At 42.4% G+C, this 20737-nt stretch overlaps 1 protein-coding gene across 2 annotated transcripts in view; it reads left to right on the top strand.

Moving 5' to 3' along the window:
* Positions 1 to 20737, top strand: part of LOC133640727 (long-chain fatty acid transport protein 2-like) — a 58567-nt gene that overhangs the window by 14933 nt on the left and 22897 nt on the right. For both annotated transcript variants that reach the window (XM_062034300.1, XM_062034304.1), the window contains exons 4-7: positions 2528 to 2652; positions 13521 to 13715; positions 16454 to 16544; positions 16790 to 16988. In XM_062034300.1, coding sequence (XP_061890284.1) covers positions 2528 to 2652; positions 13521 to 13715; positions 16454 to 16544; positions 16790 to 16988 — 610 coding nt within the window. The remainder of the gene's footprint in view (positions 1 to 2527; positions 2653 to 13520; positions 13716 to 16453; positions 16545 to 16789; positions 16989 to 20737) is intronic.

Genomic DNA, 20737 nt, shown 5'->3' with positions numbered 1-20737 from the left:
GTAGCTGGAGTGAGTTCCAGCCAGATAGTAGCTGGAGTGACTTCCAGCCCAGAAATAGTAGCTGGAGGTGAGTTCCAGCCAGATAGTAGCTGGAGTGAGTTCCAGCCAGATAGTAGCTGGAGTGAGTTTCCAACCAGAATAGTAGCTGGAGTGAGTTCCAGCCAGATAGTAGCTGGAGTGAGTTCCAGCCAGATAGTAGCTGGAGTGAGTTCCAACCAGAATAGTAGCTGGAGTGAGTTCCAGCCAGATAGTAGCTGGAGTGAGATTCCAGCCAGATAGTAGCTGAGTGAGTTCAACCAGATAGTAGCTGGAGTGAGTTCCAGCCAGATAGTAGCTGGAGTGACTTCCAGCCAGATAGTAGCTGGAGTGAGCTTCCAGCCAGATAGTAGCTGGAGTGAGTTCCAACCAGAATAGTAGCTGGAGTGACTTCCAGCCAGATAGTAGCTGGAGTGACTTCCAGCCAGATAGTAGCTGGAGTGACTTCCAGCCAGATAGTAGCTGGAGTGACTTCCAGCCAGATAGTAGCTGGAGTGACTTCCAGCCAGATAGTAGCTGGAGTGAGTTCCAACCAGAATAGTAGCTGGAGTGAGTTCCAGCCAGATAGTAGCTGGAGTGACTTCCAGCCAGATAGTAGCTGGAGTGACTTCAGCCGAATAGTAGCTGAGTGAGTTCCAACCAGGAATAGTAGCTGAGTGAGTTCCAGCCAGATAGTAGCTGGAGTGAGTTCCAGCCAGAATAGTAGCTGGAGTGAGTTCCAACCAGATAGTAGCTGGAGTGACTTCCAGCCAGATAGTCAGCTGGAGTGAGTTCCAACCAGATAGTAGCTGGAGTGAGTTCCAACCAGAATAGTAGCTGGAGTGAGTTCCAGCCAGATAGTAGCTGGAGTGAGTTCCAACCAGATAGTAGCTGGAGTGAGTTCCAGCCCAGATACGTAGTGGAGTAGCTGGAGTGAGTTCCAACCAGAATAGTAGCTGGAGTGAGTTCCAGCCAGATAGTAGCTGGAGTGAGTTCCAACCAGATAGTAGCTGGAGTGACTTCCAGCCAGATAGTAGCTGGAGTGAGTTCCAGCCAGATAGTAGCTGGAGTGAGTTCCAGCCAGATAGTAGCTGGAGTGAGTTCCAGCCAGATAGTAGCTGGAGTGACTTCCAGCCAGATAGTAGCTGGAGTGAGTTCCAACCAGAATAGTAGCTGGAGTGAGTTCCAGCCAGATAGTAGCTGGAGTGAGTTCCAGCCAGATAGTAGCTGGAGTGAGTTCCAGCCAGATAGTAGCTGGAGTGAGTTCCAGCCAGATAGTAGCTGGAGTGAGTTCCAGCCAGATAGTAGCTGGAGTGACTTCCAGCCAGATAGTAGCTGGAGTGAGTTCCAGCCAGATAGTAGCTGGAGTGAGTTCCAACCAGATAGTAGCTGGAGTGAGTTCCAGCCGAATAGTAGCTGGAGTGAGTTCCAACCAGAATAGTAGCTGGAGTGAGTTCCAACCAGAATAGTAGCTGGAGTGAGTTCCAGCCAGATAGTAGCTGGAGTGACTTCCAGCCAGATAGTAGCTGGAGTGAGTTCCAGCCAGATAGTAGCTGGAGTGACTTCCAGCCAGATAGTAGCTGGAGTGACTTCCAGCCAGATAGTAGCTGGAGTGACTTCCAGCCAGATAGTAGCTGGAGTGAGTTCCAGCCATACAGGCCAGCAGCTGAGAAGCACCGTGGCAGGCCAAGCCATTTTCGGATGAAAGAGTTGGCTTTTGCTTCCACCCGGCTTACGGCTGATGACGTGACTTCGCACAGCTTCAGAGGCCACATCATCCTTGGGTACAGGGTGAAGTGGTGACACCACACCTTGTACTTCCCAGGTAGCTGGCTTGCATCCATCTTGGACAGGCCCTCTGAAAGCTGCTGGAGGATGATTTTTCCCATGTCCTTGTCTGAGAGACCAGGTGTATAGACCAGGTGTATAGACCAGGTGTATAGACCAGGTGTATAGACCAGGTGTATAGAGTCTTCCCAGGCTTCGGATGGGCTGATCCACGATGCGTGGGATGTCTCCTCCGCTGATGGTGAAGGTGACTCTGTCCTTTCTCTTCCCCTTTCGCATTGAGAGGCTCCTTGACTTCTGAGGCTTGAACTATATATATATATATATATATATATATATATATATATATATATATATATATATATATATATATATATACTGTATTTGTATATATATATATATATATATATATATATATATATATATATACTGTATGTGTATATATATATATATATATATGTATGTATGTATGTATGTATGTATGTGTATATATATATATATATATATATATATATGTATATATATATATATATATATATATATATATATATATATATATATATGTATATATATATATATATATATATATATATGTAATACTACTACTTGATATACAAACTATTCATAATATACTTTGACCAACTATAAATAGTAATACTACAATATAATATTCAAAGTATTTACAAGTTCATGATGAATTAAATCATATTTTATTATATTTTAGGATCTACAATCGTCCTGAAGAGGAAGTTTTCATCCTCTCACTTCTGGGACGACTGCAGGAAGTACAACGTGACTGTGATGCAGTACATAGGGGAGGTCATGCGCTACCTGTGTAACACACCTCAGGTACACACACACACACACACACACACACACACACACACACACACACACACACACACACACACACACACACACACACACACACACACACACACACACACACACACACACACATTCTTGTATTTGTTACCTTCTTGAGAAAAATGCCTCCCTCTTTAGGACCAGCCTTTCTAGATGTATAAAGAAATGTATTTACAACATTAATAATATATACATACTATGCACATATAAAGAAGTATATTTACAACATTAATAATGTATACATACTATGCACATATAAAGAAGTATATTTACAACATTAATAATGTATACATACTATGCACATATAAAGAAGTATATTTACAACATTAATAATATATACATACTATGCACATATAAAGAAGTATATTTACAACATTAATAATATATACATACTATGCACATATAAAGAAGTATATTTACAACATTAATAATATATACATACTATGCACATATAAAGAAGTATATTTACAACATTAATAATATATACATACTATGCACATATAAAGAAGTATATTTACAACATTAATAATATATACATACTATGCACATATAAAGAAGTATATTTACAACATTAATAATATATACATACCATGCACATATAAAGAAGTATATTTACAACATTAATAATATACACATACTATGCACATATAAAGAAGTATATTTACAACATTAATAATATATACATACTATGCACATATAAAGAAGTATATTTACAACATTAATAATATATACATACTATGCACATATAAAGAAGTATATTTACAACATTAATAATATATACATACTATGCACATATAAAGAAGTATATTTACAACATTAATAATATATACATACCATGCACATATAAAGAAGTATATTTACAACATTAATAATATATACATAGCATGCACATATAAAGAAGTATATTTACAACAATAATATATACAAACTATGCAAATATAGAAAAGGTAAGCTTTTAGTTAAATGTTTTATTTTATTTATTTATTTTTTTGTAATTGGTTTTTAATCTCCATTATTTACTTCAAGTTATTACAGTATGTCTCTATATACATATTTATTTTAGTTTGTCTAATTAATGTTGGCCAAAGGGGGCGCATTTCAATTTCTTACATACACTTGTTATTTCATATGTTGACCAGAGGGGGAGCACTTTTAAAAGCGACACACAGCCAATGTGAAAAAATCCCCCCTTTTTGGGACCACCCTCATGTTGATAGATGTCACCACAAATGAGACATTCTCTATGGGGTTTTTTTGTAATGTGCTTAAGGCCGATGACAAAGGAGTCAGGGGCCACAGATGACAAAGGAGTCAGGGGCCACAGATGACAAAGGAGTCAGGGGCCACAGATGACAAAGGAGTCAGGGGCCACAGATGACAAAGGAGTCAGGGGCCACAGATGACAAAGGAGTCAGGGACCACAGATGACAAAGGAGTCAGGGGCCACAGATGACAAAGGAGTCAGGGACCACAGGTGACAAAGGAGTCAGGGGCCACAGATGACAAAGGAGTCAGGGGCCACAGATGACAAAGGAGTCAGGGGCCACAGATGACAAAGGAGTCAGGGACCACAGATGACAAAGGAGTCAGGGACCACAGATGACAAAGGAGTCAGGGACCACAGATGACAAAGGAGTCAGGGACCACAGATGACAAAGGAGTCAGGGACCACAGATGACAAAGGAGTCAGGGACCACAGATGACAAAGGAGTCAGGGGCCACAGATGACAAAGGAGTCAGGGGCCACAGATGACAAAGGAGTCAGGGGCCACAGATGACAAAGGAGTCAGGGACCACAGATGACAAAGGAGTCAGGGACCACAGATGACAAAGGAGTCAGGGACCACAGATGACAAAGGAGTCAGGGGCCACAGATGACAAAGGAGTCAGGGGCCACAGATGACAAAGGAGTCAGGGGCCACAGATGACAAAGGAGTCAGGGGCCACAGATGACAAAGGAGTCAGGGGCCACAGATGACAAAGGAGTCAGGGACCACAGATGACAAAGGAGTCAGGGACCACAGATGACAAAGGAGTCAGGGACGACAGATGACAAAGGAGTCAGGGGCCACAGATGGCCCCTGTGCCGCACTTTGGACAACCCAGCTGTAGAAGCTAACAGTTAATGGCCACCATAGTCTTAGTAGCATTCATCCTATGCTCACATGTGGGTTGTCTTACATCACATGTGGGTTGTCTTACATCACATGTGGGTTGTCTTACATCACATGTGGGTTGTCTTACATCACATGTGGGTTGTCTTACATCACATGTGGGTTGTCTTACATCACATGTGGGTTGTCTTACATCACATGTGGGTTGTCTTACATCACATGTGGGTTGTCTTACATCACATGTGGGTTGTCTTACATCACATGTGGGTTGTCTTACATCACATGTGGGTTGTCTTACATCACATGTGGGTTGTCTTACATCACATGTGGGTTATCTTACATCACATGTGGGTTGTCTTACATCACATGTGGGTTGTCTTACATCACATGTGGGTTGTCTTACATCACATGTGGGTTGTCTTACATCACATGTGGGTTGTCTTACGTCACATGTGGGTTGTCTTACGTCACATGTGGGTTGTCGTACATCACGTTGTCTTACATCACATGTGGGTTGTCTTACATCACATGTGGGTTGTCTTACATCACATGTGGGTTGTCTTACATCACATGTGAGTTGTCTTACATCACATGTGGGTTGTCTTACATCACATATGGGTTGTCTTACATCACATGTGGGTTGTCTTACATCACATATGGGTTGTCTTACATCACATGTGGGTAGTCTTACATCACATGTGGGTTGTCTTACATCACATGTGGGTTGTCTTACATCACATGTGGGTTGTCTTACATCACATATGGGTTGTCTTACATCACGTTGTCTTACATCACATGTGGGTTGTCTTACATCACATGTGGGTTGTCTTACATCACATGTGGGTTGTCTTACATCACATATGGGTTGTCTTACATCACATGTGGGTAGTCTTACATCACATGTGGGTTGTCTTACATCACATGTGGGTTGTCTTACATCACATATGGGTTGTCTTACATCACATGTGGGTTGTCTTACATCACATGTGGGTTGTCTTACATCACATGTGAGTTGTCTTACATCACATGTGGGTTGTCTTACATCACATATGGGTTGTCTTACATCACATGTGGGTAGTCTTACATCACATGTGGGTTGTCTTACATCACATGTGGGTTGTCTTACATCACATATGGGTTGTCTTACATCACATGTGGGTTGTCTTACATCACATGTGGGTTGTCTTACATCACATGTGGGTTGTCTTACATCACATGTGGGTTGTCTTACATCACATGTGGGTTGTCTTACATCACATGTGGGTTGTCTTACGTCACATGTGGGTTGTCTTACATCACATGTGGGTTGTCTTACGTCACATGTGGGTTGTCTTACATCACATGTGGGTTGTCTTACATCAGATGTGGGTTGTCTTACATCACATGTGAGTTGTCTTACATCACATGTGGGTTATCTTACATCACATGTGGGTTGTCTTACATCACATATGGGTTGTCTTACATCAGATGTGGGTTGTCTTACATCAGATGTGGGTTGTCTTACATCACATGTGAGTTGTCTTACATCACATGTGGGTTATCTTACATCACATGTGGGTTGTCTTACATCACATGTGGGTTGTCTTACATCAGATGTGGGTTGTCTTACATCACATGTGAGTTGTCTTACATCACATGTGGGTTATCTTACATCAAATGTGGGTTATCTTACATCACATGTGGGTTGTCTTACATCACATGTGGGTTGTCTTACATCAGATGTGGGTTATCTTACATCACATGTGGGTTGTCTTACATCACATGTGGGTTGTCTTACATCAGATGTGGGTTGTCTTACATCACATGTGAGTTGTCTTACATCACATGTGGGTTATCTTACATCACATGTGGGTTGTCTTACATCACATGTGGGTTGTCTTACATCACATGTGGGTTGTCTTACATCACATGTGGGTTGTCTTACATCACATGTGGGTTGTCTTACATCACATGTGGGTTGTCTTACGTCACATGTGGGTTGTCTTACGTCACATGTGGGTTGTCTTACATCACATGTGGGTTGTCTTACATCACATGTGGGTTGTCTTACGTCACATGTGGGTTGTCTTACGTCACATGTGGGTTGTCTTACGTCACATGTGGGTTGTCTTACGTCACATGTGGGTTGTCTTACATCACATGTGGGTTGTCTTACATCACATGTGGGTTGTCTTACATCACATGTGGGTTGTCTTACATCACCTATGGTTGTCTTACATCACATGTGGGTTGTCTTACGTCAGCACCACAAGTCCTAAGATCAGCTGTTGATGAATAGATAAGTCCTTCTTTAGCTGCCATCTTGTTTGATCATATATTGCTGCCTCTGCACCTGTCAATCTTTACTTTTGTATGCACATTCAATCAACAAAACAATCCTGACTTTGGAGCAATGTTCACGGACTCTAGTATTTGGCTCTCTATTAGATGCAATGTTATTGGGACCATGATTTATGTCATCACTTGTTCACACCTCCTCATATGGAAGATACTTTTCCTTCTTTATGTCTCACACACACACGCACACACGCACACACACATGCCCACACACACCTGTTTTTACCACCCTGTGGGATCCAATGACTGCAAACACACACGCACGCACGCACGCACGCACGCACGCACGCACGCACGCACGCACGCACGCACGCACGCACGCACGCACGCACGCACGCACGCACGCACGCACGCACGCACGCACGCACGCACGCACGCACGCACGCACGCACGCACACACACACACACACACACACACACACACACACACACACACACACACACACACACGCAGGATAGTGTGTGGATCATGCAGTCTTTCCCAGAAAAAGTTGGAGATGAGTTTCCAAATGGTCACTTTCCCACAATGCATCACAGCAAGTTGACCAAAATAGAAATGCTTCAATATCAGGTTGTAGTCGTCAGTATCAGTGTCAGTATCAGTGTCAGTATCAGTGTCAGTAGTTCTCAACCTTTTTTCAGTGATGTGAACATTTGTTTAATTCAAGTACTCCTAATCAGAGCAAAGCATTTTTGGTTGAAAAAAAGAGATAAAGAAGTCAAATACAGCACTATGTCATCAGTTTGTGATTTATTCAATTGTATAAAAGTGCTCATTTGTTGTGGTCTTTCTTGAACTATTTGGAAAAAAAGATATAAAAACAACTAAAAACTTGTTGAAAAAACAAAAAGTGATTCAATTGTAAATAAAGATGTGTACACAGAAGTAATGATCAAGCTAAAGTGATTGTGATAGAGATCCATCGTGGAGTGTGGAGGTGTAACACTTCATCTGGAAGCCACGGTCAGATGACACTTCCACAAGTTGTTCCTGATAAGTGACAGCTAGCTTGCTTCTGCTAGCTTCAGACAATAGAAAGTGATTTCTCAGCCAATCCAGCTGTGCAGATTTGTCCTCCATGTCAGGAAAGTAGTCATGAAAATCTTGAATGAAGTTAGTCAAAGGAGCCATGATGACTGACTTGACTGGAGCTCCGTCCACACCCTCATGTGGGAGAAAGTCATCCACCTGAGGTGACATTTCCCTGAGCACAAGTTGTTTTCCACAGCTTAGCTTTCTTCTGAAAAGCACCCACCTTGTTTAAAATGTTGGTGTTCTTGTCCTGTAGGGACATATTCAGTTGGCCAGAAACATCTGCCACATAACACAACTTAGCAAGGCAGTCCGTGTCCTGGCGTGGGGGGAATGGTGCTCCATCAGAAAGGTGTGTACCTCGGAATGTATTTTCCCTCGGGAGAGCCAGCGCACTTGTGTGTGTGCAGCAGCAGTTGTGTGTGCAGCAGCAGTTGTGTGTGCAGCAGCAGTTGTGTGTGCAGCAGCAGCAGTTGTGTGTGCAGCAGCAGTTGTGTGTGCAGCAGCAGTTGTGTGTGCAGCAGCAGCAGTTGTGTGTGCAGCAGCAGTTGTGTGTGCAGCAGCAGCAGTTGTGTGTGCAGCAGCAGTTGTGTGTGCAGCAGCAGCAGTTGCGTGTGCAGCAGCAGTTGCATGTGCAGCAGCAGCAGTTGTGTGTGCAGCAGCAGCAGTTGCGTGTGCAGCAGCAGTTGTGTGTGCAGCAGCAGTTGTGTGTGCAGCAGCAGCAGTTGTGTGTGCAGCAGCAGTTGTGTGTGCAGCAGCAGCAGTTGCGTGTGCAGCAGCAGTTGCGTGTGCAGCAGCAGTTGTGTGTGTTCAGCTCTCATATTTTCACAGACGTGAATGAAGTGGTCTTGACTTTATAAAGTTGATGACTTTGACGCTGTCGTTTAAAACGTCATGAAGCACACGACTCATTTTCCTGGACGCCATCGCCTCCCTGTGGATGACACAGTGAGTCCACTTCACCTCTTTTTTAGCGCGGACAATCAGTCCTCTCACGCTGGCCGTCATTGACATTGTGCAGATGCTGCTACACAACATGATGCTGCTACACAACATGATGCTGCTACACAACATGATGCTGCTACACAACATGATGCTGCTACAGAACATGATGCTGCTACACAACATGATGCTGCTACAGAACATGATGCTGCTACAGAACATGATGCTGCTACACAACATGATGCTGCTACAGAACATGATGCTGCTACAGAACATGATGCTGCTACACAACATGATGCTGCTACAGAACATGATGCTGCTACAGAACATGATGCTGCTACAGAACATGATGCTGCTACACAACATGATGCTGCTACAGAACATGATGCTGCTACAGAACATGATGCTGCTACAGAACATGATGCTGCTACAGAACATGATGCTGCTACAGAACATGATGCTGCTACAGAACATGATGCTGCTACAGAACATGATGCTGCTACACAACATGATGCTGCTACAGAACATGATGCTGCTACAGAACATGATGCTGCTACACAACATGATGCTGCTACAGAACATGATGCTGCTACAGAACATGATGCTGCTACAGAACATGATGCTGCTACAGAACATGATGCTGCTACAGAACATGATGCTGCTACAGAACATGATGCTGCTACAGAACATGATGCTGCTACAGAACAAAGACACGGCGTGAGAAGCCTCCAGGACTTTGGCTGATGTTGTCCGCATCGTGTCTTCACATGACCTCCATTCATTTAGTCTCCTCTTCAAAAGATCAGCTGTCTTACCGACATGGCAAGCGTGTTTTGTGCGGAGATGCTGCTGAAGATGTGCGGGCTTCATGCTGCTGAAGATGTGCGGGCTTCATGCCGCTGAAGATGTGCGGGCTTCATGCCGCTGAAGATGTGCGGGCTTCATGCCGCTGAAGATGTGCGGGCTTCATGCTGCTGAAGATGTGCGGGCTTCATGCTGCTGAAGATGTGCGGGCTTCATGCTGCTGAAGATGTGCGGGCTTCATGCTGCTGAAGATGTGCGGGCTTCATGCCGCTGAAGATGTGCGGGCTTCATGCCGCTGAAGATGTGCGGGCTTCATGTCGCTGAAGATGTGCGGGCTTCATGCCGCTGAAGATGTGCGGGCTTCATGCCGCTGAAGATGTGCGGGCTTCATGTCGCTGAAGATGTGCGGGCTTCATGCTGCTGAAGATGTGCGGGCTTCATGCTGCTGAAGATGTGCGGGCTTCATGCTGCTGAAGATGTGCGGGCTTCATGCTGCTGAAGATGTGCAGGCTTCATGCTGCTGAAGATGTGCGGGCTTCATGCTGCTGAAGATGTGCGGGCTTCATGCCGCTGAAGATGTGCGGGCTTCATGCCGCTGAAGATGTGCGGGCTTCATGCCGCTGAAGATGTGCGGGCTTCATGCTGCTGAAGATGTGCGGGCTTCATGCCGCTGAAGATGTGCGGGCTTCATGCTGCTGAAGATGTGCGGGCTTCATGCTGCTGAAGATGTGCGGGCTTCATGCTGCTGAAGATGTGCGGGCTTCATGCCGCTGAAGATGTGCGGGCTTCATGCTGCTGAAGATGTGCGGGCTTCATGCTGCTGAAGATGTGCGGGCTTCATGCTGCTGAAGATGTGCGGGCTTCATGCTGCTGAAGATGTGCGGGCTTCATGCTGCTGAAGATGTGCGGGCTTCATGCCGCTGAAGATGTGCGGGCTTCATGCCGCTGAAGATGTGCGGGCTTCATGCCGCTGAAGATGTGCGGGCTTCATGCCGCTGAAGATGTGCGGGCTTCATGCCGCTGAAGATGTGCGGGCTTCATGCCGCTGAAGATGTGCGGGCTTCATGCCGCTGAAGATGTGCGGGCTTCATGCTGCTGAAGATGTGCGGGCTTCATGCCGCTGAAGATGTGCGGGCTTCATGCCGCTGAAGATGTGCGGGCTTCATGCCGCTGAAGATGTGCGGGCTTCATGCCGCTGAAGATGTGCGGGCTTCATGCCGCTGAAGATGTGCGGGCTTCATGCCGCTGAAGATGTGCGGGCTTCATGCCGCTGAAGATGTGCGGGCTTCATGCCGCTGAAGATGTGCGGGCTTCATGCCGCTGAAGATGTGCGGGCTTCATGCCGCTGAAGATGTGCGGGCTTCATGCCGCTGAAGATGTGCGGGCTTCATGCCGCTGAAGATGTGCGGGCTTCATGCCGCTGAAGATGTGCGGGCTTCATGCCGCTGAAGATGTGCGGGCTTCATGCCGCTGAAGATGTGCGGGCTTCATGCCGCTGAAGATGTGCGGGCTTCATGCCGCTGAAGATGTGCGGGCTTCATGCCGCTGAAGATGTGCGGGCTTCATGCCGCTGAAGATGTGCGGGCTTCATGCCGCTGAAGATGTGCGGGCTTCATGCCGCTGAAGATGTGCGGGCTTCATGCCGCTGAAGATGTGCGGGCTTCATGCCGCTGAAGATGTGCGGGCTTCATGCCGCTGAAGATGTGCGGGCTTCATGCCGCTGAAGATGTGCGGGCTTCATGCCGCTGAAGATGTGCGGGCTTCATGTCGCTGTTAGCTAACACAGAAATAACACAATGCCTTGGGGGGTTACAACTGCAAGCTGTAAATCCCATTAACACATATTCTTCTGGATACTGTCTGAATTTTGCCGGCTCTGGTTTGGCCTTCTTTGGCACATGTTCTTCTTTGGCACATGTTCTTCTTTGGCACATGTTCTTTTTTGGCACATGTTCTTCTTTGGCACATGTTCTTCTTTGGCACATGTTCTTCTTTGGCACATGTTCTTCTTTGTTTTCAGCTGCATTACTGCTACGCTTTAACCAAGCCTCCATTGTTCTCTACATCCATAGTTGATTGACAGTTGGTGCCGTGTGGCACCGCCAGGTAGGGTCAGACCATCATGGCAGGTAGGGTCACACCATCATGGCAGGTAGGGTCAGACCATCATGGCAGGTAGGGTCACACCATCATGGCAGGTAGGGTCAGACCATCATGGCAGATAGGGTCACACCATCATAGCAGGTAGGGTCACACCATCATGGCAGGTAGGGTCAGACCATCATGGCAGATAGGGTCACACCATCATAGCAGGTAGGGTCACACCATCATGGCAGGTAGGGTCAGACCATCATGGCAGGTAGGGTCAGACCATCATGGCAGGTAGGGTCACACCATCATGGCAGGTAGGGTCACACCATCATGGCAGGTAGGGTCACACCATCATGGCAGGTAGGGTCACACCATCATGGCAGGTAGGGTCACACCATCATGGCAGGTAGGGTCAGACCATCATGGCAGGTAGGGTCAGACCATCATGGCAGGTAGGGTCACACCATCATGGCAGGTAGGGTCACACCATCATGGCAGGTAGGGTCAGACCATCATGGCAGGTAGGGTCACACCATCATGGCAGGTAGGGTCACACCATCATGGCAGGTAGGGTCACACCATCATGGCAGGTAGGGTCACACCATCATGGCAGATAGGGTCACACCATCATGGCAGGTAGGGTCAGACCATCATGGCAGGTAGGGTCACACCATCATGGCAGATAGGGTCACACCATCATGGCAGGTAGGGTCACACCATCATGGCAGATAGGGTCACACCATCATGGCAGGTAGGGTCAGACCATCATGGCAGGTAGGGTCAGACCATCATGGCAGGTAGGGTCACACCATCATGGCAGGTAGGGTCACACCATCATGGCAGGTAGGGTCACACCATCATGGCAGGTAGGGTCACCCCATCATGGCAGGTAGGGTCACACCATCATGGCAGGTAGGGTCACACCATCATGGCAGGTAGGGTCACACCATCATGGCAGGTAGGGTCACACCATCATGGCAGGTAGGGTCAGACCATCATGGCAGGTAGGGTCACACCATCATGGCAGGTAGGGTCAGACCATCATGGCAGGTAGGGTCACACCATCATGGCAGGTAGGGTCAGACCATCATGGCAGGTAGGGTCACACCATCATGGCAGGTAGGGTCACACCATCATGGCAGGTAGGGTCACACCATCATGGCAGGTAGGGTCACCCCATCATGGCAGGTAGGGTCACACCATCATGGCAGGTAGGGTCACACCATCATGGCAGGTAGGGTCACACCATCATGGCAGGTAGGGTCACACCATCATGGCAGGTAGGGTCACACCATCATGGCATGGGGGAAAGTGTGGCTTTATGGTAATGAATGGTATAGTCTACTTGATTTGATGTTCAGTTTATGAACTTACATTCATATTTTGTTGAAGTATAATTCAATAAATATATTTATAAAGGATTTTTGAATTGTTGCTATTTTTAGAATATTTAAAAAAAATCTCACGTACCCCTTGGCATACCTTCATCAGACTTTGTGAACCTGGTCCCAGTCCTGTCTTGTCCGCAGAGAGAAGACGACCGGCAGCACAAAGTCCGTCTCGCTATTGGGAATGGCGTCCGAGCAGAAATATGGCGAGAATTTCTCAAGCGCTTTGGAGATATTCACATCAAAGAGTTCTACGCTTCCACCGAGGGGAACATCGGCTTCATCAACTACGCCGGCAAGATAGGAGCCATTGGGAGGGTTCACTTTCTGCACAGGGTAAAACACACAACAACATTGGGAGGGTTCACTTTCTGCACAGGGTAAAACACACAACAACATTGGGAGGGTTCACTCTCTGCACAGGGTAAAACACACAACAACATTGGGAGGGTTCACTTTCTGCACAGGGTAAAACACACAACAACATTGGGAGGGTTCACTTTCTGCACAGGGTAAAACACACAACAACATTGGGAGGGTTCACTCTCTGCACAGGGTAAAACACACAACATTGGGAGGATTCACTCTCTGCACAGGGTAAAACACACAACAACATTGGGAGGGTTCACTCTCTGCACAGGGTAAAACACACAACAACATTGGGAGGGTTCACTCTCTGCACAGGGTAAAACACACAACAACATCGGGAGGGTTCACTCTCTGCACAGGGTAAAACACACAACAACATTGGGAGGGTTCACTCTCTGCACAGGGTAAAACACACAACAACATCGGGAGGGTTCACTCTCTGCACAGGGTAAAACACACAACAACATCGGGAGGGTTCACTCTCTGCACAGGGTAAAACACACAACAACATTGGGAGGGTTCACTCTCTGCACAGGGTAAAACACACAACAACATTGGGAGAGTTCACTCTGCACAGGGTAAAACACACAACAACATTAGGAGGGTTCACTCTCTGCACAGGGTAAAACACACAACAACATCGGGAGGGTTCACTCTCTGCACAGGGTAAAACACACAACAACATTGGGAGAGTTCACTCTGCACAGGGTAAAACACACAACAACATCGGGAGGGTTCACTCTCTGCACAGGGTAAAACACACAACAACATTGGGAGGGTTCACTCTCTGCACAGGGTAAAACACACAACAACATTGGGAGGGTTCACTCTCTGCACAGGGTAAAACACACAACAACATTGGGAGAGTTCACTCTGCACAGGGTAAAACACACAACAACATTAGGAGGGTTCACTCTCTGCACAGGGTAAAACACACAACAACATTGGGAGAGTTCACTCTGCACAGGGTAAAACACACAACAACATTGGGAGGGTTCACTCTCTGCACAGGGTAAAACACACAACAACATCGGGAGGGTTCACTCTCTGCACAGGGTAAAACACACAACATCGGGAGGGTTCACTCTCTGCACAGGGTAAAACACACAACAACATTGGGAGGGTTCACTCTCTGCACAGGGTAAAACACACAACAACATTGGGAGGGTTCACTCTCTGCACAGGGTAAAACACACAACAACATTGGGAGGGTTCACTCTCTGCACAGGGTAAAACACACAACAACATCGGGAGGGTTCACTCTCTGCACAGGGTAAAACACACAACAACATTGGGAGGGTTCACTCTCTGCACAGGGTAAAACACACAACAACATTGGGAGGGTTCACTCTCTGCACAGGGTAAAACACACAACAACATCGGGAGGGTTCACTCTCTGCACAGGGTAAAACACACAACAACATTGGGAGGGTTCACTCTCTGCACAGGGTAAAACACACAACAACATTGGGAGAGTTCACTCTGCACAGGGTAAAACACACAACAACATTAGGAGGGTTCACTCTCTGCACAGGGTAAAACACACAACAACATCGGGAGGGTTCACTCTCTGCACAGGGTAAAACACACAACAACATTGGGAGAGTTCACTCTGCACAGGGTAAAACACACAACAACATCGGGAGGGTTCACTCTCTGCACAGGGTAAAACACACAACAACATTGGGAGGGTTCACTCTCTGCACAGGGTAAAACACACAACAACATTGGGAGGGTTCACTCTCTGCACAGGGTAAAACACACAACAACATTGGGAGAGTTCACTCTGCACAGGGTAAAACACACAACAACATTAGGAGGGTTCACTCTCTGCACAGGGTAAAACACACAACAACATTGGGAGAGTTCACTCTGCACAGGGTAAAACACACAACAACATTGGGAGGGTTCACTCTCTGCACAGGGTAAAACACACAACAACATCGGGAGGGTTCACTCTCTGCACAGGGTAAAACACACAACATCGGGAGGGTTCACTCTCTGCACAGGGTAAAACACACAACAACATTGGGAGGGTTCACTCTCTGCACAGGGTAAAACACACAACAACATTGGGAGGGTTCACTCTCTGCACAGGGTAAAACACACAACAACATTGGGAGGGTTCACTCTCTGCACAGGGTAAAACACACAACAACATCGGGAGGGTTCACTCTCTGCACAGGGTAAAACACACAACAACATTGGGAGGGTTCACTCTCTGCACAGGGTAAAACACACAACAACATTGGGAGGGTTCACTCTCTGCACAGGGTAAAACACACAACATCGGGAGGGTTCACTCTCTGCACAGGGTAAAACACACAACAACATTGGGAGGGTTCACTCTCTGCACAGGGTAAAACACACAACATCGGGAGGGTTCACTCTCTGCACAGGGTAAAACACACAACAACATCGGGAGGGTTCACTCTCTGCACAGGGTAAAACACACAACAACATTGGGAGGGTTCACTCTCTGCACAGGGTAAAACACACAACAACATTGGGAGGGTTCACTCTCTGCACAGGGTAAAACACACAACAACATTGGGAGGGTTCACTCTCTGCACAGGGTAAAACACACAACAACATTGGGAGGGTTCACTCTCTGCACAGGGTAAAACACACAACAACATTGGGAGGGTTCACTCTCTGCACAGGGTAAAACTAGCTAGCAGCTTGATGACATGTGCTCTGTGCAGATGTTGTTTCCTTACAGTCTCATCAGGTTCCACCCTGAGAAGGAGGAACCCTTGAGAGGTTCTGATGGTCTCTGCATTCTAGCACCCAGAGGTTAGCAACACACCTTCACCCTCACAACCATGCTAACGTGCTAGCATGCTCATTTGTTGACACGCTAGCGTGCTAACGTGCTAGCAGGCTAACATGCTCATTTGTTGACACGCTAGCGTGCTAACGTGCTAGCAGGCTAACATGCTCATTTGTTGACACGCTAGCGTGCTAACGTGCTAGCAGGCTAACATGCTCATTTGTTGACACGCTAGCGTGCTAACGTGCTACAACATTGTGTGTGAAAGGGGAGACGGGCCTGCTGGTGTCCAAGATCACAAACACAGCTCCTTTCGTGGGTTACGTGCAGAATGAAGAACAGACGGAGAAAAAAAAAGTGCGCAATGTCTTGAAGAAAGGAGACGTTTACTTCAACAGTGGAGACCTCATGATGATCGACCAAGAAGACTTCATCTACTTTCAAGACCGTGTTGGTGACACCTTCAGGTACTCTACTATGTACTCATTATATTCATCAACTACTATGTACTCATTATATTCATCAACTACTATGTACTCATTATATTCATCAACTATTATGTACTCATTATATTCATCAACTACTATGTACTCATTATATTCATCAACTATTATGTACTCATTATATTCATCAACTATTATGTACTCATTATATTCATCAACTATTATGTACTCATTATATTCATCAACTATTATGTACTCATTATATTCATCAACTATTATGTACTCATTATATTCATCAATTACTATGTACTCATTATATTCATCAACTACTATGTACTCATTATATTCATCAACTATTATGTACTCATTATATTCATCAACTACTATGTACTCATTATATTCATCAACTATTATGTACTCATTATATTCATCAATTACTATGTACTCATTATATTCATCAACTACTACGTACTCATTATATTCATCAACTATTATGTACTCATTATATTCATCAACTACTATGTACTCATTATATTCATCAACTACTATGTACTCATTATATTCATCAACTACTATGTACTCATTATATTCATCAACTATTATGTACTCATTATATTCATCAACTACTATGTACTCATTATATTCATCAACTATTATGTACTCATTATATTCATCAACTACTATGTACTCATTATATTCATCAACTACTATGTACTCATTATATTCATCAACTATTATGTACTCATTATATTCATCAACTACTATGTACTCATTATATTCATCAACTATTATGTACTCATTATATTCATCAACTATTATGTACTCATTATATTCATCAACTATTATGTACTCATTATATTCATCAACTACTATGTACTCATTATATTCATCAACTATTATGTACTCATTATATTCATCAACTACTATGTACTCATTATATTCATCAACTATTATGTACTCATTATATTCATCAACTATTATGTACTCATTATATTCATCAACTACTATGTACTCATTATATTCATCAACTACTATGTACTCATTATATTCATCAACTATTATGTACTCATTATATTCATCAACTACTATGTACTCATTATATTCATCAACTATTATGTACTCATTATATTCATCAACTATTATGTACTCATTATATTCATCAACTATTATGTACTCATTATATTCATCAACTACTATGTACTCATTATATTCATCAACTATTATGTACTCATTATATTCATCAACTATTATGTACTCATTATATTCATCAACTATTATGTACTCATTATATTCATCAACTATTATGTACTCATTATATTCATCAACTATTATGTACTCATTATATTCATCAACTACTATGTACTCATTATATTCATCAACTATTATGTACTCATTATATTCATCAACTACTATGTACTCATTATATTCATCAACTATTATGTACTCATTATATTCATCAACTACTATGTACTCATTATATTCATCAACTATTATGTACTCATTATATTCATCAACTATTATGTACTCATTATATTCATCAACTATTATGTACTCATTATATTCATCAACTATTATGTACTCATTATATTCATCAACTATTATGTACTCATTATATTCATCAACTACTATGTACTCATTATATTCATCAACTATTATGTACTCATTATATTCATCAACTACTATGTACTCATTATATTCATCAACTATTATGTACTCATTATATTCATCAACTACTATGTACTCATTATATTCATCAACTATTATGTACTCATTATATTCATCAACTATTATGTACTCATTATATTCATCAACTATTATGTACTCATTATATTCATCAACTATTATGTACTCATTATATTCATCAACTATTATGTACTCATTATATTCATCAACTACTATGTACTCATTATATTCATCAACTATTATGTACTCATTATATTCATCAACTACTATGTACTCATTATATTCATCAACTATTATGTACTCATTATATTCATCAACTACTATGTACTCATTATATTCATCAACTATTATGTACTCATTATATTCATCAACTATTATGTACTCATTATATTCATCAACTACTATGTACTCATTATATTCATCAACTACTATGTACTCATTATATTCATCAACTACTATGTACTCATTATATTCATCAACTACTATGTACTCATTATATTCATCAACTATTATGTACTCATTATATTCATCAACTACTATGTACTCATTATATTCATCAACTATTATGTACTCATTATATTCATCAACTATTATGTACTCATTATATTCATCAACTACTATGTACTCATTATATTCATCAACTATTATGTACTCATTATATTCATCAACTACTATGTACTCATTATATTCATCAACTATTATGTACTCATTATATTCATCAACTATTATGTACTCATTATATTCATCAACTATTATGTACTCATTATATTCATCAACTATTATGTACTCATTATATTCATCAACTATTATGTACTCATTATATTCATCAACTACTATGTACTCATTATATTCATCAACTATTATGTACTCATTATATTCATCAACTACTATGTACTCATTATATTCATCAACTATTATGTACTCATTATATTCATCAACTACTATGTACTCATTATATTCATCAACTATTATGTACTCATTATATTCATCAACTACTATGTACTCATTATATTCATCAACTATTATGTACTCATTATATTCATCAACTTCCTGGCAATCATATTCATCAAGTACTTCTTAATAGTAGTAGTAGTAGTAGTAGTAGTATTCTTATTAGTAGTCTTATTAGTTTTCACTTTTAGTCAACAAAAGAAAGAGACTTGTAGTGTGACTAAGCAAAGAACTACAGTGATGTCATCAAATAATACATGTTTACATGTTATTATCACTTTGTAACAGTGTAGTACTAATGATAATAAGATGATATTATCACTATGTAACAATGATAATAATAGTGTAATACTAATGATAATAACATGATATTATCACTATGTAACAATGATAATAATAGTGTAGTACTAATGATAATAAGATGATATTATCACTATGTAACAATGATAATAATAGTGTAGTACTAATGATAATAAGATGAAATTATCACTCTGTAACAATGATAATAATAGTGTAGTACTAATGATAATAACATGATATTATCACTATGTAACAATGATAATTATAGTGTAGTACTAATGATAATAACATGATATTATCACTATGTAACAATGATAATAATATTGTAGTACTAATGATAATAAGATGATATTATCACTATGTAACAATGATAATAATAGTGTAGTACTAATGATAATAAGATGATATTATCACTATGTAACAATGATAATAATAGTGTAGTACTAATGATAATAAGATGATATTATCACTATGTAACAATGATAATAATAGTGTAGTACTAATGATAATAAGATGATATTATCACTATGTAACAATGATAATAATAGTGTAGTACTAATGATAATAAGATGATATTATCACTATGTAACAATGATAATAATATTGTAGTAGTAATGATAATAAGATGATATTATCACTATGTAACAATGATAATAATAGTGTAGTACTAATGATAATAAGATGATATTATCACTATGTAACAATGATAATAATAGTGTAGTACTAATGATAATAACATGATATTATCACTATGTAACAATGATAATAATAGTGTAATACTAATGATAATAACATGATATTATCACTATGTAACAATGATAATAATAGTGTAGTACTAA

Source organism: Entelurus aequoreus, linkage group LG02 (assembly GCF_033978785.1).
Source record: "Entelurus aequoreus isolate RoL-2023_Sb linkage group LG02, RoL_Eaeq_v1.1, whole genome shotgun sequence".
NCBI classification, from domain to species: domain Eukaryota; kingdom Metazoa; phylum Chordata; class Actinopteri; order Syngnathiformes; family Syngnathidae; genus Entelurus; species Entelurus aequoreus.
Note: the sequence above shows the minus strand (reverse complement) of the source record. Positions and strands in the feature narration are given on the sequence as shown.